Consider the following 21,650-nt stretch of genomic DNA (forward strand, 5'->3'; position numbering starts at 1 on the left):
GGCAATTGAAACCCAAATGGGGCCAGTTCCACTATCACAGAGGCTAATGTCAGGAACAACAGCTAATGAAAATTCACCAAAATGGGAGGAAGCTAATGCAGCTTTGCAATATAGCTCTAATGGTATATCTAGAGTCAGAACATGAGTAATGAGGAAATAGAAGAAAAAACCAAAACTCCGAAATGCCTAAGACAAGAAAAAAAAAACAAAAAACAAAAACCAGAGAAGCAGACAAATCAACAGAGAGAATCCCTAAAAGGAATATCATAATATATGCATCATCTTCCAAAATATTCTTTATGCTTCAAACCCTAGGATACAAAGTATTTAAATTCAATAGTTCCAATGTCAAATGACAATTGATGGCAGAAACCAAGGATATTTCAAATATAAAAGAAAGAAAAGTCAAATAACAAAAGGTATTCTGTACCCACAGAGTATATTCTGAAAAGCAAAGGAAGTTAAGCTATAACCCCAAATGGCACAGCAGGCTACAAAGCTGATAATTATAACATTACTTCAACAAAAGCATTAAAAAATTTGTATTTATGCTCCAACTTCCTGGGAGGGAAATGTTAACACAATATGTCATTTGCAAATATTTTAAACTATGGAAACATAAGAAAAGTAAATAAGCACAACTACAAAGGAAAGAGTAAATATTAAAATAAATGTTCAAATTTTAGAGGTTATTTTTTTTTAAAAGAGAAAGACTGACTTATGGCATAAAAAAAAACCAAACAAGGGTAACACCAAAAGATTTTTTAAAAAAAAAAGACAAGAGGATATAGATATAAGCAAATTTAGAGTATAAAAATGGGGAGAATAATACTGGAAGAAAGAGGAAAATAAGTGATGAGTAAGTGATGACTAGACAGAAAGATGTTTAGGATCAAACAACTTCTAAGTGTCCAAAGTCAAATTCGAACTCATCTTCTTAACTCTAGGTCCTCTAAAAACAGAACCTTCCAAAGAATGAAAAAATCAAAAGAAAAGAGAGATTGAATCTGAAGGAGTGTTGGAGAGAGCTATGAAGAAATGTCTCAACACAACAGAGGGTATCAATGAAGTTAATCTCACGGAGGAGAAGGATGCCTGTGATAGACAATGGGAATCTGAAGATAGCTTTAATTTGGGGGAAATTGGTGCATGGAGGGGAAAGGCAGGCCAAATCAATGACTGAGATGACTTTATATACACATCTTTATGTAGGAAAGCTAAAGAAAGCTGCCACCCTTTGAGTGAAGGGATACAGAACTAGAGAGAAGATAACACAAAAAGATGAAATAAAGAAGAATGATGATTGGATAGTACAATTTCGGATAAAGTAATTTTTACCATGAAGCATTCCTTCTATCCTAATTACTTACTTCATTAATGGAGACAGTAAAGCACTACAAACAGACAATGAGGTAAGATCAGTACATATTAGAAATTGGTTAGGCACCATTACCAGTTGTTTTGACCTTGGACTTGCCACTGGACTCCAATGATTCTGGAGGAGAGAGTGAGGCTGATTAACTTTTGCACAGCTCTGTCTCATTCAAATCTAATTCATGTAGAAGTTAAAACATCACACTCATGATGTCGTAAGACCTCTTTGGGAACAAAGGACGAACAACAACAAAAAAAATTGGTTAGAAAAGGGAACTGAACCTGGTACTTCAAAAGCTTTAACTCCATGAAAAACTTAAAAAGATCAAAGAAATAAATAAGGACATAGATTATGAATCAGAACAAAATTTCAGAATAGAAAATATATTAATGACAAAAACAAAGCACAAAAATTCTTATACAATACAAAAATTCCCTAATAAGCAAAAGAAGTTGAAAGGAGAATTAAAAACAAAACAAAAGAACTAAGAACTATTTAAATGGGGGTAGGAAGGAAGGTTCAATAGTAGAGAATAAATATTAAGGAAGGAAAGAAGGAGATAAGGCAGGAAAATATTTAAATATAATCCTAAAATTTAAGGAAAGACATAAAGAAAAAAAATCTAACTTTCATAATTGTCATAACTGAAAACAAATGATAGAAGCCATGCAACTGCTGTGGACTAGAGAAGAAACAAAAAACACGCAAACAAAAACATCAATACTTTAAATTTCTAATCTCAACAGCCTTAAGGGAAAAGTGAAGGCAGCCTAGCACTGAAAGAATGAGGCCAAAATAATCACTATAAGCAAAACTAAAAAAGTAAGAGGATTAACTGAATAGGCACTGAGAAAATTTAAAACCCAACCAATAAAGTCAAAATAAGTATGAAAGAAGAGATCTTGAAAATTCAAGGAGGAGTGGACAAATGAAAACTAAAACGGCTAAAGAATTTTTAAAAAGTATTAATATCTGGTTCTTTTAAAAGACTAACAAAACTGGTAATCCTTGAGCTTATGTGACTAAAAAGAATAGTAAAGAAAATAAAATGTGCAAAGTGAAAATTCAATAAACCTGGAATAAAAAGAATTTTCAAAACTTACTTAGAGTTATAAGTCAAGAAAACAGAGAATTCAAAATAAACACATTATTTATAAAATATAATATGTCCAAATTAACAGAGTACAAAACAACTAATGTAACAAATACTGTTTCAAATTTTTTTAAAATGCTGGTAAAAATGATTCAGCAATTTATCCCCAAAATCAGTCACTATAATCATTTTGTATTCAGACAGGGACATAAGGACAGTTCAAAATTAGGAAAACAATTAACATCAATAAACATTAATATTTCAATATTCTTTATAAAAATGAGACAAAGAAGATTAAATATAAAATTATAAAATTTGATATATATAGATCAGGATTTTAAAAAGTATATACTTTTTTCAGTTTCTATTTTATTTTTAATTTATGGAATTTGTGGAATAAGACATTTATTTATTTTAATCAATTTAATTTATGGTATGTATTCTATGAATAAATTTAAATAAATTTATTTAATTTATGGAATAAAACAAGCATTCCCATAACACAATATAATAAAAAAAAGATTGCACATGAAACTACAAATCTGCTATGCACAGCTTGCTATTCCTTTCAAATATACCACAAAATTATCAAGTAAACCTTTTTTTCTTCCTTTTTCACTTCTTGCCTTAGGGATGACCAAAATAGACACAAATAGATATATATATATGCATATATATATACTCACACACATATGTGTATAAAATTATTCTATACATGCTTGTATTTATCAGCTCTTTCTCTAAATGCAGCTAGCATCTTTCTTCATATTTCCTTTATAGTTTATTTAGGGTATTTATAACAGACAAAATAACTTATGTGCTCCAAGGTTTTCTTTAAAAATATCGCTGTTACAGAATACAATGTTCTCTTAGTTCTGTTCATTTTGCTTTTCATTATTACATTTAAATCTTACATGGTTTTTTTTTCTAAAATCACTGAGCTAGTCATTTCTCATAGCACAATAATATTATATCACAATCATATGCTATAAGTTATTCAATCATTCCCTAATTGATGGGTATCCCTGAAATTTCCAGTTTTTTGCCACAACAAGGAAAGCTGCTATAAACATTTTAGAACATACAGGTTCTAGTTTTATAACTCTTTGGTCACAATTCCAGATTGCTCTCCAAAATGATTGGATCAATTGCATATACATTATTAAGTTCAACAAGATAGTTGTACCATAGTTTCCTACTGTGGAGATTAGGCTTACTTTTTATAATTTCTTGCAATTCAATTTGACTACTTTCTCCTTAAAAGGTACTGAAAATACCCTCAAATTTAATTCATGCAAGAGAATCCTTTCAGGTTTGGCTGAAGGCCATATAAGATACCACTCTGTGCCTCATTCATTAAATATTTACAGATTGAAGCAAGGGTTGAGGAATGAGAGTGAAGGTGGCATATTTATCTGTCTTTTCTGAACTGGTAAAAGACATAGGAGTGCCTAAACTAATCTATTTATTTAGTGCTATACCAATCAGACTCCCAAGAAACTATTTTAATGACCTAGAAAAAATAACAACAGAATTCATATGGAACAACAAAAGGTTGAGGGAAGTAATGAAAAAAAAAATTAAATGAAGGTGGTCTAGCTGTACCTGACCTAGAACTATATTATAAAGCAACAGTCACCAAAACCATTTGGTATTGACTAAGAAATAGACTAGTTGATCAGTGGCATAGGTTAGGTTCACAGGGCAAGATAGTGAATAAAAATAGCAATCTAGTGTTTGACAAACCCAAAGATCCCAAATTTTGGGATAAGAATTCATTATTTGACAAAAACTGCTGGGAAAATTGGAAATTAGGTATGGCAGAAACTAGGCATGGACCCACATTTAACACCACATACTAAGATAAGATCAAAATGGGTCCAAGATTTAGGCATAAAGAATGAAATCATAAATAAATTGGAGGAACATGGGATGGTTTACCTCTCAGACTTGTGGAGGAGGAAGGAGTTTGTGTCCAAGGGAGAGCTAGAGACCATTATTGATCACAAAATAGAAAAATTTGATTACACCAAATTAAAAAGTTTCTGCACAAACAAAACTAATGCAAATAAGATTAGAAGGGAAGTAATAAATTGGGGAAACATTTTTACAGTTAAAGGTTCTGATAAAGGCCTCATCTACAAAATATACAGAGAATTGACTTTAATTTATAAGAAATCAAGCCATTCTCCAATTGATAAATGGTCAAAGGATATGAATAGACAATTTTCAGACGATGAAATTAAAAGTATTTCCACTCATATGAAAGAGTGTTCCAAATCACTATTGATCAGAGAAATGCAAATTAAGACAACTCTGAGATATCATTACACACCTGTCAGATTGGCTAAGATGACAGGAACAAATAACGATGAATGTTGGAGGGGCTGTGGGAAAACTGGGACACTGATGCATTGTTGGTGGAGTTGTGAAAGAATCCAACCATTCTGGAGAGCAATCTGGAATTATGCCCAAAAAGTTATCAAAATGTGCATACCCTTTGATTCAGTAGTGCTACTACTGGGCTTATATCTCAAGGAAATACTAAAGAAGGGAAAGGGACCTGTATGTGCCAAAATGTTTGTGGCAGTCCTTTTCATAGTGGCTAGAAACTGGAAAATGAATGGATGCCCATCAATTGGAGAATGGTTGGGTAAATTATGGTATATGAATGTTATGGAATATTATTGTTCTGTAAGAAATGCCCCACAGGAGGAATACAGAGAGGCTTGGAGAGACTTACATCAACTGATGCTGAGTGAAACGAGCAGAACTAGGGGATCATTATACACTTCAACAATGATACTGTATGAGGATGTATTCTGATGGAAGTGGATATCTTCAACATAGAGAAGAGCTAATACAATTCCAATTGTTCAATGATGGACAGAATCAGCTACATCCATAAAAGGAACACTGGGAAATGAGTGTAAACTGTGAGCATTGTTTTTTTGTTTTGTTTTGTTTCTCTTCCCAGATTATTTTTACCTTGCGAATACAATCCTTCCTTTGCAACAACAACAACAACAAAATTTGGTTCTGCACATATATATTGTACCTAGGATATACTATAAGATATTTAATATGTATAAAAATGCCTGCCATCTAGGGGAGGGGGTGGAGGGAAGGAGGGGAAAAACTCGGAACAGAAGGGAGTACAAGTGATAATGTTGTAAAAAAAAAAAAAAAAAAAAAAATTTACCTATGCATATGTACTGTCAAAGAAAATGTTATAATTATAAAAATTAATAAAAAACAAAATAAAACAACAAAAAAAGTGACAAAAAAATAATAATAAAATTAACCTTAATATATAATTTAAAAAAAAAAAAGACAGGAGTGTCACATTTTGTTCCACTAGTGGACTTAAACTACCAAGGTAGTGTGAGACCAAGGCCCTCTAGAAAGCTAGTCAGAACATTACAGAAAAGAATAATTTAAATATAGCAGAGCCACAATTAGAATAGCATAAGACCTAGCAGCAGGTCTTTAGCAACACTAAAAGACCACAGTTCTCAGAATACTATCAATATCAATGAGCAAAAGAACTAGAGTTGTAACCTAAAATATAATATATAGCAAAGTTAAGCATTATCCTGAATTTAAAAAAAAAAAAAAAAAAAAAAAAAAAAGAACATTCAATAAATTACCAGACTTTCAGGATTTTGTCACTAAAAGACCTGAACTTAAAAAATATGACATACAAGATCCAAAAAAATTATTAGGTAAACATCAAAGTCTAAGTGCAAGGTATTCAATAAGGACAAATTGTTTACTTTTTATATGTGAAAATGTAAACTGCATGGCTAAGATTGTCATCAATAATTGAGTAGTTTGAAAGAAAGATGGATATGAGTATGATGTGATTCCAAAAAAGCAAAATCATGTAGGAAAAGATAAAAAGCAATTATTTCATAAAATGAGGTACAAGAGGAAGAACTGAAACAGTGGAATTAGGTGGGAAAGAGAGTTGGTAATTCTGGAACCCTACTCTCATTGGGAATGGGTTAAAAAGGGGACAATGAACACACACAGAGATATATGTATGCGCATGTGTGTATACATATACATATAGACATACACACACATGCACATATAAATAAACTTATAGAAGGATATAAAAGTCTTCTAAATTCAAAGAGAAGTAAGAGAATAATAGGATAAGGAAAGGGAGGATATGGGAAGGATTTTTAAAGAGAACTCTACTCACATCAGATTTGAGTTAAAGAGAAAAAACACATTTAGAGGGGAATAAAATTCTTCTAAATTTATAAAGAAATAAAGTGGTGAGGGAATAGGATAAGGAGAAGTAGAAAAGAGAGTGTAGATTAATTGGAATGAGGTAAATAGAGAACAACATATACATATATATATATATATACACACACATATATTTGAAAAAGTATAAAAATCTTCTAAATTCGGATAGAAATATGAGGGCAAGAGAACAGAGTATGGGGAGAAGACAGAGGGATTTTTGAAGGGGGTTGTTTAAGTAATAGGAGGGCAAGATAGTGAATAAAATTAATGCAGAGGAGTTAGGAAGGCTAGGAATAAGGTGAGGTGTAGAAGCAAAGCAGAGGAGTGAGAAGAGATATGAATAAGATGAGAAGAATAGTGAAGAAAATAGGAAGGAGGAAACTAAATCACAAATGATTATAGATTAGAATGTAGATTGGATGAATACGTCCATAAAACAGAAATAATAGACTAAAAATTTGAACTCAGCAATATGTTGCTTTCAGAAATTGTTACAAAAATGAGAGGCACAAACATAAAATAAATATTGGCAATAGAATTTATTATGTAAAAAGACTATTCCAACATGGTAATCATGATCTCAGACAGTTAAAACTAGAATGGATTTAAGAAGCAAAGAAAAATAAAGCAACTACACTATATGTTATATGTCATATTAATTTTAGACTACTTAAAATAACTAGACAGTATAAGATTGTGATATTGCCATGTTATAGGAAATGATGAGCTGGTGGATTTAGAAAAATACAAAGAAACTTGAATTTATGAAGGAAGATGCTATCTACCTTCAAAGAAACAGAGTGGAAATAAGCACAGAACAGTTTTACATATATGGATAGATATATATATATATATGTATGTATGTATATGTGTGTGTGTGTGTGTGTGTGTGTGTGTGTGTGTCCCCACACTTAACTATAGCCTTCTTGGGGGCAGAGGAAGGAAGGGGAAAAATAAAATAAAAAAAAGTATAAAGTAAAAAGTATAGAGCAGAGAACAAAAGAAACTATAAGGAAGCAAAGAAAAGATAGACAGCTCCGAACACAATACTATTTACCCCTATTTACCCTTTTCTTGAAATGGAAATTTGTTGTTTTATATTTTGAATCTTTTCATGTTTTGCTATGCTCATGATTTTTTTTTCTTATTTTCTATTTGAGTTTAAAATTTAAAAAAAGACAAAAACAACTTGGATGCCATATTTCAAGGAATCATAAAAGAAAACTGCTTATATCTTTTCAAATTGGAGGACAAAGTGAAAATGGGGGCAGCAGAGTACACAAATTGTTGGGCCTAGAATCAGAAAGACTTCTCATTTTGAGCCAAATCTGGCCTCAGATTTACTTACTGTGTGACACTAGGCAAGTCACTTAATCCTTTTACCTCAATTCCCTTTTCCATAAATTGAGCTGGAGAAGGAAATGGCAAATCATTCCAGTATCTTTGCCCAAAAAACCCAAATTGGATTATGAAGAATTAGGGCTGAAATGACTTAACAACAACAAAAGAAAAGTCTAGAACTAAATAGATTCTTTTAAATACACAAAAACAGAAATCAAGAGAAATATAGGAAGATAACTATCATTAATTAAAAGAAACTATATAACAATGATTTTTTGATGTTTTAATAGGTATAGAAAAAAATAAGTATTCTTTCAGAACCCAATATCTCTTAAAATAAATTAAATAAGGCGGAGAGAGGGAATGGAGGTAGTTCTGTTCTGTTTCATGGTCGGAAAAAGAAAAAAAAAAGTAGAATAGGGAAATATACTGAGAAGGAAAGCAAGAGATACTTGGGAAAGAAAAGTACTCAGTATTTTTCATAAAAGGAGTATATGACATGAAGACTATTCCAACATGGACATTTCAGAAATCTCACTTTCATCTGAACTGGATAAAGAAAGATTGAACACTCCACCCTCCTATGTACTCTGACATTTACAGCTACAAACACAAATGATATGGTGTAGAAAAAAATATATAAATTTTAATAGAGAAAAATGAAAATGAAAATAAAGTCAATGGAATAGAGAGAATAGAGAGAAAGCCCTCACTCAATTATCTCAGTGAAGGATAAATAAAGTGGCAGATCCACCATTTCCTGGTTATTGACTATCCTGCAGAAGCTAAATTGATAACAAGACTCCAATGGTCATAACAGAATAAACTGGAGCCTCAGTACATCAGGAATGCACAATCAAGGAATTTTGCTGATGTTTCCACATACGCCTTTTGCTGAACTGATTGAATAGGATGATGTCCTTACAAGAAAAAATTTGGAGAGTGTCTACTTCCATCCTTGATCATGGAAGCCATGATGCCACCAGGTGTTAGGTACAGCACCATACTATCTCCTTCCCTAAAGATGAGGAACTACTAGCCAATAATGCTTCTTGTGCCAACTGGCATGACTATCTCTGAAAGACCAGTGTGCATAATCCTATGAGGTTCTCAACCTGAGTCTAACAAATTGATTATATTGCCCCTCTCTTCATCTCAAAGAAATTTTACTCTTATCTGTGAAACAGATTGATATCTATTTAGGATATTATATACCTGTGTCAATCAAATCCTTCACCACAGTACCTATCATCAAAGGTCTTATTCTTCCTCTTGGAGCCCATTATCTCACTGCCCACTTCATTGTGAAGGAGTTCCAAGATTAGGTTCAACACCAACAAATTTTCTGTTTTCCATATTTCATATTTGCAAGTAGTTGTCATTATTTGAATATTGGAACAGAGTCTTGAAATAACAGCTTCATCATCATGCCCTAGAATACTGTGGTTGAATATCCCAACTCCAAAAAGTTGTCCTTTTTTTTTCCATCTTAGTAAGGGGAAAGATTCTCTGTAGCAGTAGTTTCTCAGTTTTGGCCTCCAGGAAGACTTACTTGATAATATAGGGTCTTTTATTAATGTTCTTAAGTTTTTCCTTATGCCATTAGCTTCACAAAGTCACATAGATTTCAAGATCCTTGGTCCCTAAGTAAGCTCTATAAATCCTAGAGGAATAGCTCATAAATCCCTGACTTGGGTGTATTTTCCCCTGGGATGGTTCAATGTTTTGAACCTCCCTGAAAAGGACTTGAGGGATGAAAGGAGTGGTATTGTTGGGAAATGAACTGACTTTTAAGAAGGTGAAATTTTCTGTATGACTGATAATTATTCATTTTCCTACAAGAAAAAGGATCTCAGCTTACTTAGTGTCAATCCTGAGGCCTTGGATGAAGGTGATGAAGAATATTTAACCAACTGTTGGATTGGATATATATGAGGAGAAGGAGAGTAAAGAGTTACATATAACACTGAAGTTTCAAACCTAGAAGACCAAAAGAATAATAATGCCTTCTATAGAATTAGGAAAGTTTAGAAGAAGACTTAACTTTTCAGGGGGGAAAGGAAGGTAATAAGTTCTGTTTTGCACATGTTCAGTTTCAAATGTTTCTGGGACTGTTAGAAACACCTAAATATAATTTAATAGATTAATTATGATGTGGGCCTGAAGCTAATATAAGAGCCTGGGGCTTTATATAGAGATCTGTGAATTATTCACATAAAGTTGACCTTTATAAGGAGGGAGAATAAAAGAAAGCCTTGGACAAAAATTGTGGAATATCCATATATAGGGAGCATGATAAATACTTTGTATATAATTACCATAATTATAATAGCAGATACAAATACAGGATTGTAACATTTGCAAAGTGTTTTACATATATTATGTTGCCTAACAACAACTCTGTAAGATAGGCATTAGAAATAGTTCCATTTTTCAGATGAGGACAATAAGTTCAAAGTTCTTATTGCCCTAATCCCTAGTTTCTTGTATTTGAAGAAAATCAAATCACAGAAACCAACAATACGTGAGCTAACCATTTTGCTCTCTTTTATCACAGGAACCAGGAAGATAGGGTCCCAAGCAACTGGCATTTCTCTGTCTGTAGCATCTAGGTAGCACACTGAAAAGAAAAATGGATAAAAACATCTGTACTTGGGAATGGGAAGACATGAGTTCAAAATCATTCCTCAAAGACTTAATCTAACTTTAGACTCTCAGTAGCTGTATGATCCTATGCAAGTCACTTAACCTTTCACAGCCCTAGATTCTTCATCTGTAAAATGGATATAATAATAATGCCTCTCTCTGAGAATTATCATAAAGATCAAATGACACAATAGATTTAAACACTTTGTGAACCTTGGAGCATTTATATACATGCTAGTTATTGTTACTATCATGATCATCATTACCACCACCACCATCATCATCATAATCATCATCAAATTCTAATCCTTTTATAATTCCTATTACTCAGAGTGGAACCTTCTAACTAGCAAACTCCTCTCCTAATCAATAAAACTCAAAATGGCTTTCCATTAACAATTCCTACACTCTCTTCCCCATTCAATTCAGACTTCACTATTTTTATTTTTCCTCTCAGGAAGTTTTTTTTTAAGAGTCCCTGCTCTATCATTACCAAACATTCCATTCAGCTTGAATTTTCCCTTCATGCCAATTTGTCACTATGCTAAGCACTGGGATTATAAAAAAAAAAAAAAAAAAGGAAAAACAGGGTCCCTGCTCTAGGACTCACAATATATGAATAACTATAAATATAAAATGTATACAGTGAGTGTTGTTTCACACAGAAGGTAAAATGGAATTAACATCAGAAACCAAAAGGAAAAGAGGAAATAACTTAAGCATTCAGTAAGGTATAGAAATTTATTCAATCCTATAAAGAAGTAGGAGGAGAAAGATGAAAAGAAAAGGGAAGGACAGGATAGAAGCGAAGGCAGAAACATTAGGGAAAAAAATGTAAGAGAAGGGGAAAAGAGTTGATAGGAGATAAGTTAGTGGATGGGGTTGAGTAAAAAAAAAACATGACTAAGGAGAGGATGGAAAGACAATAAAAGTATATACACAGTAGAGAAAATAGGATGGAGGGAAATATAGAGCTGATAATCATAAATGTTAATGTGAATGGAATGAACTCTTCCATAAAACAGAAACAAATAGTAGAGTGGATTAAAAAACAGAATCTATAATATGTAGATCAGTATATACTCTTCAATTTTAGTACTAGAGAGTAACTTATTTGAGATATTATATTCAATAAAGGGCCAGGGAAAGATAGACTAAAAACCAATTGGAAACTAAATAGTCTTATTCTTGTTCATCTTAATTATTATTAATCTTGTTAATCTTTATTAAATAATTTTAATCTTAATCATTAAATAATCTTATTCTTGTTAATCTTAATCCTTTTGTTTGATGAGTGGATCAAACAACAAATTACAGAAACAATCCATAATTTCATTCAAAAAAATGACAACAATGAGACAACATACCAAAACTTATAGGATGCATCCAAAGTAGTTCTTAGGGGAAATTTTATATCTCTAAATAGGTATTTAAATAAAATTGATAAAGAGGAGATCAATGAATTAGGCATACAACTTTAAAAAGCTAGAAGAACAAATTTAAAAACCCTGATTAAATACCAAATTTGAAAATTTGAAACTCAAAGGAAAGATTAATAAAATGAAGACTAAGAAAACTAGTGAACTAATAAACAAAAATAAGCATTGGTTTTATGAAAAAACTTAACAAAATAGATAATAAATCTTTGGTTAATTTGATCAGAAAAAGGAAAGAAAAAAACTAAATCACCAACATCAAAAATGAAAGGAATGAACTCACCATCAATGAAAAAGAAATTAAAGCAAAAATTAGAAGCTATTTTGTCCAACTCTATGGCAGCAAATCTGACAATCCAACCAAAATGGATGAATATTTTAAAAAATATAAATTGTCCAGGTTAACAGAAGAGGAAATAAAATACTTAAATAGTCCCATTTTAGAAAAAGAAATTGAACAGGTCATTAATGAATTACTTAAGAAAAAGTCTCTACAGCCAGATGAATTCACAAATAAATTATACCAAACATTTAAAAAACAATTAATTACAATATTATGTAAACTATTTGTAAAAATAGGTAAAGAAGCCAAATTCTTTCTATGACACAAATATGGCAACTGATATGTAAACCAGGAAGCATCAAAACAGAGAAAGAAAATTACAGACCAATCTCCCTAATGAATATTGATGCAAAATTTTAAATAAAATATTAGCAAAGAGATAAGAGCAACTTATCAGCAGAATAATACACTCTGACCAAGTGGGATTTATACCAGGAATGCATCGCTGGTTCAATATCAGGAAAACTATATTGACCATATCAATAACAAAACCAACAAATCCAATGATAATCTCAATCGATGCAGAAACAGCTTTTAACAAAATATAGCACCCATCCCTATTAAAAACACTAGCTAGTATAGGGATGAAGGAAGCTTTCTTTAAAGAAATAAGCAGTATCTATCTAAAACCAATAGCAAAATTATTTGTCTTGGAGAGAAGCTGAAGGCATTCCTAATAAGAGCAGATGTGAAATAAGGATGCCCATTATCACCAGTATCATTCACTATTGTATCAGAAATTGCTGGGTTTACCATAACAAAAGAAAAAGAAATTAAAGGAATTAGAATAAGCAATGAGGAAATAAAACTATCACTCTTTGCAGATGATATGATAATATACTTAGAGGATCCTAGAAAATCATCCAAAAACCTACTGGAAACAATCCACAGCTTTAGCAAAGTTGCAGGATATAAAATAAACCCACACAAACCATCAGCATTTCTATATATACTGACAAAGCCCATCAGCAAGAGATAGAAAGAGACAACCCCAAGAAGTATATGAACACAATTATAAAACACTTCTCACACAAATTAAATCAGATCCAAACAATTAGAAAAATATCAACTGTTCATGGCTAGGCTGAGTTAATATAATAAAAATGACAGTTCTATCTAAATTGGTCTACTTGTTTAGTGCCATATCAAGGAAACTGCCAAACATTATTTTATATAACTAGAAAAAATAACAACAAAATTCATCTTGAAAACAAAAGGTGAAGAATATTAAGGGAATTAATGAAAAAAAAAAATTCAAAGGATGTTGGTTTAGCAGTACCAAACCTAAAATTATATTATAAAGTAGCAGTAATCAAAACCATTTGGTGCTGGCTAAGAAATAGAGTAATGGATCAATGGAATACAATAACACAATAATCAAGTCCTATAGCAATCTAGTATTTAATAAATCCCCCAAACTCCAGCTTCTAGAATAAGAAATCACTATTTGACAAAGATTTCTGAGAAAATTGAAAAATAATATGCCAGAAAATCAGCATAGATCTCACCACATACCAAAATAAGATCAAAATGCTTACATGATATGGGCATAAAGAATGATACCATAAACAAATTAGGAGAACAAAGGATAATTTATCAGATCTTTGGAGAAGGAAGAGATTTATGACCAAAAAAGAATTAGAGAAAATTTTGAAAGGCAAAATGGCAACTTTGATTACAATAAATTAAAAGTTTTTGCACAAACAAAACCAACAGAAACAAGATTAAAAGAGAAGTACAAAACTGGGGAAAAAAAATCTTTGACAGTATTTTTGATAAAGGTCTCATTTCTAAAATAAAGAACAAATTTATGAGAACATAAGTCATTCCCTAACTGATAAATGGTCAAGTGATATGAATAGACAATTTTTAAATGAAGAAATTAAAACCATTTATAGTCATATAAAAAAAGCTCTAAATCACTATTGATTAGAAAAATGCAAATTAAAAAAAACCTCTTAGATACCACTTCACATCACTCAGATTGGTTGAGATGACAGGAAAAGATAACGATAAATGTTGGAGAGAATGGGGGAAAACTGGGACATTAATGTATTATTGGTGAAGCTGTGAAATGATACAATCATTCTGGAGAGTAATCTGGAACTATGCCCAACGAGCTATAAAATTGTGCATATCCTTTAACACTGCAGTGCCATTACTGGGTTTGTATCCCAAAGAAATCATAAAGGAGGGAAAAGGACCTACATGTGAAAAAATGTTTGTATCAACTCTTTTTGTGGTAGTGAAGAACTGAAAAAGAAGTAGATGGCCATTAATTGGGGAAAGGCTGAACAAGCTATGGTACATGAAGGTAATGGAATATTATGGTTACATAAAAAATGATGAATAAGTTGATTATAGAAAAGCCTGTAAAGATTTAGATGAACTGATACTGAGCAAAACAAGCAGAACCAGAAATAATTGTATACAATAACAAGAATGTGCTATGATCAACTATGAAAACTTTGGTTCTTCTTAGCGGTTCAGTGATCTAAAGCAATCCCAATAGATTTTAGACAGAAAAATGTCATCTGCATCCAGAAAACGATCTAAGTGGATTAAATGTAAATCAACACATGCTATGTTTACTTCTTTTTTCTGTTTTGTTTTGTTTTTTAATCTCTCCCATGGCTTTTCTCCTTTGCTCTGATTTTTCTCTCCCAACATGATTCATAAAACTGTGTATTAAAAATAAACTTGCTACAATAAAAAAAAAAAAAAGGAACCAAAAGGTAAAAAAAAAAAAACCCTCAAAATTTCAATACCGACCCTAATTAATTCACTAGCCAGTTAGAAACAAGCAATACTAGCAATACTAGGAGTAAATTAAAGAGAAGTTCAAAAGTGCAAAGAGAGACCTTTGTGCTAAAGTGGTACTTGGTTACCACAAAAGTCACAAATAGAATTTACCTAGTACAGTATGGTCAATCTGTATCTATATTATATTACTACTTTATGCTTCATTGCTACTTAATGATAAATATTTATATCAATAATCATTAATAAATGAATTTATTATATTAATAATTATCATTTTATATAACATTTTAACACATAATAACAACAACATAAAACAGAGCATTCCTTACTTTTTAGGGCATTCAACAAAACCTCAGACCCTTTGAAAGGCAAATTTGAGATACAGCACAACTTACATTTATTTAAGTAAGTTCTTTCCCCTAGAGCCTATTGATACATACACACACATACCTCATACAATCCTGGGCATATAATGACTACAGGATTCTTTGATCATTCATACAATAGTTAGGGTACTTCCTTTCTTGCAAGCCATGCTTACATACTGAAACAATTTTTAATATCATCTTATTAAAGTATTTTTATTACCATCAATTTAGTTATGGAGATAACAATCATAGTATGCTTAAGTTTGTCTTGGGCTTTCTGTTAAACTATATAGACATATATAGTTATACTTATATATAATTTATAGTTATATATACTTATCACACTTTAGTACTATACCTTTTAATTTAACTGCCACATCAACATAGGATTGCAAAAATGCTAAGGACACTGCTTCCCCTGGATATAAAAATAAATAAATAAATAAATATAGATAGATATATAGATAGATATATATCTCTATATAAAATTATAGATATGGTATATGAAGTTATTTCACTATTTACAATGATATTGTTAAAGATGATTTATGTTTATTGCTGAGACAATTGGGATTAAGTGACTTGCCCAGGGTCACACAGCTAGGAAGTGTTAAATGTCTAAGACCAAATTTGTACTCAGGTCCTCTTGACTTCAGGGCTGTTGCTCTAACCACTTCGCCACTTAGCTGCCCCATTAATGCATTTTTAAAACATGTTAAACTGTTATTCAACCAAACTGCTAATTGTATGAATGTGTTTAAAAATTCTATTACTTTCTAGAAAATCCTAACAGTTAAGACAAATAAACAATAAGTATCTCAAATTGTCCTTTATAATAGAAATAAAGATGAATTACTTTATTTCTCAAAATTTAAAAAGCCTACTTCTATCAAATCTGCAGACTTGTCAACATAAATTATTTATTATATAGTATTCTCAAAAAATGTTAACAAAGTTATAAAAATATTCCCCAAATTCCTTATATAATTAAGTAAAAGTACTTTCAGTATTAAAATTTGAAAAAATATGTATTTTGAATGATATACTTACAATTAGCATAAAATAATATTATGCTGCTAGAAGTATTCATTATTATGCTGTTAAATGTTTCTTCAGTTAATTCTATTATCAGTTCCGAAGGTAAATTTCTCTTCCTGTCTCTATAAACTGTTTCAACCACTTGATCATCTTGAATATCTATAACATTTTAAAAGAAATTAAATAGTATGTAAAATGAAAAACATCTAAAGTTAATCTTAAAAGCAAATATATAAAAGTTTAATAATACAATATAAACTTGTGAATTCACATTCATCTAAGATGAAATGTGATAATTAAGCACCTCTTCAAGGATTTAGATTTTCCAATTTACATAAGTCTATCCACAACCCAAAAATTAAGATTAGTTTATTAGTATGTGGAATCTAGCAATAGGGCTTTTTTTTTTTAACATTAAACTATTTACAATGCTATTTTGTTGTTAATAAAGCTGTATTAAATTAAATACTCAATCACCAAATGGACCTGTAATTTCATCAGCATAGTTGCTCTATATAACAAAGTTGATTCTAAATCTTCCATGCCTACCCATCTTATGTAATTCTTGTCCAAGTCTTTCCATAAATTCATCAGAGGAAAAAGCCCTATGTGTTAGGGATTGTCCTTATTTCATCACAAGACATCACAAGAATATTAGTGGACATGGGGGGGGGGTCTTCTATCAGTTATCCCTTCCTTTCTTTCTTGCTGAGGCAATTGGGGTTAAGTGACTTGCCCAGGGTCACACAGCCAGGAAGTGTTTAGTGTCCGAGACCAGATTTGAACTCAGGTCTTCCTGACTTCAGGACTGGTGCTCTATCCCTTACTTTCTTAAAAAATGCAGTCTTACTTCAATGTTGTATGAAGACATATTCTTATGGAAGGGGATATCTTCAACATAAAGAAGATCCAACTCACTTCCAGTTGATCAATGATGGACAGAAACAACTACACCCAGAGAAGGAACACTGGGAAGTGAATGTAAACTGTTAGCACTACTGTCTATCTACCCAGTTACTTATACCTTCGGAATCTAATACTTAATGTGCAACAAGAAAATGGTATTTACACACATATATTGTATCTAGGTTATATTGTAACACATGTAAAATATTTGGGATTGCCTGTCATCAAGGGGAGGGAGTAGTGGGAGGGAGGGGATAATTTGGAAAAATGACTACAAGGGATAATGTTATAAAAAAAATTACTCATGTATATATAATGTCAAAAAATTTATAAATAAAATTAAAAAAAAAAGAAATGCAATCTTTCTTCCTTTTTACTTCTACATTTCTTTGATACCATCATATACACCATCTCTATGATGACTCTCCATTTCCTTTTGGATGATGCTCAATTTCACCTTTTTGGAAAGTGAAGTTCACATGCAACAAAACCAAAAGATAATTGGTATTTAAAAGATGGGCTTTTGTTTCTAGGAGAAATTTGTGATCAAAAAAGAACTTTGCAGTTCCCAAAGGCTATCTAAACCAATTTTTTTCTTTTGTTCAATTTTGGGCACAGCATCTTTATAATACATTGACTTCATTATATAAGTCTATAGTCTGGACCATGGGCATACTACTATAAAATGTAAAGCTACATTCCCTAAATTGGATGAAGTCTTATGGCATAATCCCAGTTCCATGATATCTCATTTAGTCCAATGAGGCAATGAGATAGAGGTAGACAATTATAGCTGACAACCCAGAATAAGGTTTTTCTGCTTATGTGATATTCCCAAACCTCTCCCACAAAACATAGAAGATCCTTGAAATTGACAGCACATTTTTGCTAAGATTGAATGTAATTTTCCATCTATGAAGACTTGACCCTTCTTTTCCAGGACACATCTGCCGAGTTCATGAGTGGCAAGAGGAATTATGTCAAACCCAACCTCTGTGACTGACAAACCTTGAAGCTCTTATTCTTAAATTGATTTTGTATCCTTTATGTAAGTTATTAAGTAAAACTTTATTTTCTTTTAATCTACTTGTCTCAGTTGTTTCATTTCTCTCATATCTCAAATCATGCCAGTTCAACCAAAATTAGAATCAAGTCAGAAATGAGGGGGATGAGGAAAGATTTATATCAAGTTTTGGTTTTTTTTCTGATAAAGGCCTCATTTCTCTCTGAAATAAAAAAAAAAAAAGAGACATTCCTCAATTAATAAATGGTTAAAAGCTATGAACAGGGGGAAACTAGGTGGTGCAATGGATAGAGCACCAGCCTTTAAGTCAGGAGGACCTGAATTCAAATTTGGCTTCAGACACTTAACACTTCTTGGCTGTGTGACCCTCCGCAAGTCACTTAACCCCAAATGCCTCAGGGGGAAAAATAAAGCTATGGACAAGAAGTTTTCAGAAAAAAAAATCAAATCAAATTAATCATGTAAAAAATGTTCTAAATCACTATTGATTAAAGAAATGCAAGTTAAAACAACTCTTGAGAAACATTGTTATACCTATCTGATTAGCTAGTATGCTAGAAAAGGAAAATGACAAAAAATGAAGGGGATGTGGGGGAAAAAAAGGTACACTAAAGTAGTACTGGTAAAGCACTGAACTACTCTAACCATTCTGGAAAATATTTTGGAACTATGCTCAAAGGATTACAAAACTATATTACACCCTTTGACCTAACAAACACAACTAGGTTTATATTCCAAAGAGATAAAAAAAAAATGAAAAGAGTCCATATGTACCAAAATATTTATAGCTTCTCTTTTTGTGGTGGCAAAGAATCAGAAACTGAGGGAATGTCATCATGGAGGAAATGGCTGAACAAGTTGTATATAATTACGACAGAATAACTATTGTGCTAAGAAAAACCTGGGAAGACTTACATGAATTCATGTAAAGTGAAGTAAGCAAAGCCAGAAGAATATTATGCAGTTATAGCAATATTATAATAGTAATCAACTATGAACAGTTATTCTATTGAATACTATCATCCACAGTTCCTTAGAATTCATGATGAAAAATGCCATCCACCTCAAGGGAGAGAACTGGTGAACTATGAATTAAGATTGAAGGATATTTTTTTTCAATTTATTCTTCTTGGTTTGGGTTTGTTTTTGCAAATGACTAATATTGAATTGTGTCACATGTAAAATGGGCATTATATTTCTTGCCTTCTTAATGGGTGGAGGAAAGGCTCGAGTAAGGGAGAAAATAAGAACTAAAAATAAAAAAGTGAATGTAAGAAAATAATAAATAGATTTTTTTTAAATGAAAAAAGAATGCTACATCAAATTTTTCATATGGTTGTGATAAATAAACCAAAGATAATCCACACAAAGAAAGAAAACTTTAGACCTTTATTATTAAATAAATATTGATGCAAAATATACAATACTAACAAAGGAGATTACCAAAATACACTGGGTTTATACATATACACATACATACACATACATATTTGTAACATTGAATTTATAGACACTGGATTTATAACAGGAATGCTAGGTGGGATCAATATTAAGAACATTATAAATATTATTTACATCACTAACAACAATAAAAATCATAGGCTTATTTTAATAAATGCGGAAAATGCTTTTAGCCAGGAGGATGGAATCAAGCAATGCTGACTAGCTCTCCTAATGCACATCCCTAACAACTTAAAAAATTTCTTCAAAATGAATTCAAATTGAGAAAAACCACAAGAACTAATAGTAAGGCATTGGGTAGCTGTGGAAGACTAAAAAAGAGGTATCTCAACACTAGGCAAGAAAGAGTACAATGTAGCAGAAGCAGCACTGGGTGATAGTGGAAATAGATAGCAATAGTAAAGAGAAATGGAAGTAGTGGCACTAGTACCAAGATGCTAACTGATCATTAAAAAAAAGATTACAGAGGACTTCTGGGTATAGACAGTACTAGCAACACTGAGACTAGGATTGGGACCCATTTGGCAACTATTGCTCACTGCTCTGTTCTGAATCACAGATCCAGGGTGAAGAAGTGGTTGGGAGGAAACAGGGTCCTAACTGGCTAAGGGCCAGAGTACAGACCATATCAAAACAATTGTGATGCTGATGCTGTAGTCCAAAGGGTGGAAAGAAATAACCAAAAAGAAGATATTTTGCTACAGACAATGAATTAAAGTCAATATTGAATATATATGCACAAAATTGCATAGCATTCAAATTCTTGTAAGAAAAGTTAAATTGATTATAATAGTATATTTAGACATTAAAAGTCTACTAGTACCTCAATTTGCCCTTCTCATAACTAGATAAATCTAACCATAAAATAAACAAGAAAGAAGGTACGGAGAGGAATAGAATTTTAGAAAAGTTAGATCTGTCAGATATCTGAAAAATACTGAATGGAAACAGAAAGTAGGATTTCATTTTCTTAGCTGCACAATGGCATCTTCATATAAATTGATCATTTATTAGGGCATAAAAACCTTTCAAACAAATGCAGAAAAGAAGAAATACCAAATGCACCCATCTCAGACCATAATGCAATAAAAATTATATTCAATAAAGGATTTTTTTTTAAAAGATAATTTTTCTTTTCTTTTGCAGGAAATTGGGGTTAAGTGATTTGCCCAGAGTCACAGAGCTAGGATGTGTTAAATGTCTGAGGCCAGATTTGAACTCAGATCCTCCCGACTCCAGGGCTGGTGCTCTATCCATTGTACCAACTAATTGCCCCCAATAAAGGGCTTTTAAAGCATAGATTAAATTAACTAGAAACTAAATAATATAATTTTAAAGAATGAGAGGGTCAAAGAACAAATCATCAAAACAATGAATAAAAATATCAGCAATAATACAACAAAACAAAATTTGTGTGATTTAGACAAAGTAATATTTAGGGAAATTTTTATATTTCTAAATTCTTACATCAATAAAATAGAGAAAGAGCAGAACAATGAATTGAGTGTGCAATTAAATTACTTGGAAATGTCTAATTATATACCAAACTGGAAATGTCAAGAATCAAAGAAGAGATTAATAAAATTGCAAGAAAAT

The 21,650-nt window shown here is 31.5% G+C and overlaps 1 protein-coding gene across 8 annotated transcripts in view; it reads right to left on the reverse strand.

Moving 5' to 3' along the window:
- Window positions 1-21,650, reverse strand: part of TXNDC16 (thioredoxin domain containing 16) — a 128,038-nt gene that overhangs the window by 15,888 nt on the left and 90,500 nt on the right. For all 8 annotated transcript variants that reach the window (XM_074290547.1, XM_074290548.1, XM_074290545.1 and 5 more), the window contains 2 exons: window positions 16,676-16,822; window positions 15,984-16,043 (listed from right to left, as the gene is read on the reverse strand). In XM_074290547.1, the coding sequence (XP_074146648.1) occupies window positions 15,984-16,043; window positions 16,676-16,822 (207 nt within the window). The remainder of the gene's footprint in view (window positions 1-15,983; window positions 16,044-16,675; window positions 16,823-21,650) is intronic.

The sequence above is a fragment of the Sminthopsis crassicaudata genome, chromosome 2 (assembly GCF_048593235.1).
Source record: "Sminthopsis crassicaudata isolate SCR6 chromosome 2, ASM4859323v1, whole genome shotgun sequence".
Lineage (NCBI taxonomy): Eukaryota > Metazoa > Chordata > Mammalia > Dasyuromorphia > Dasyuridae > Sminthopsis > Sminthopsis crassicaudata.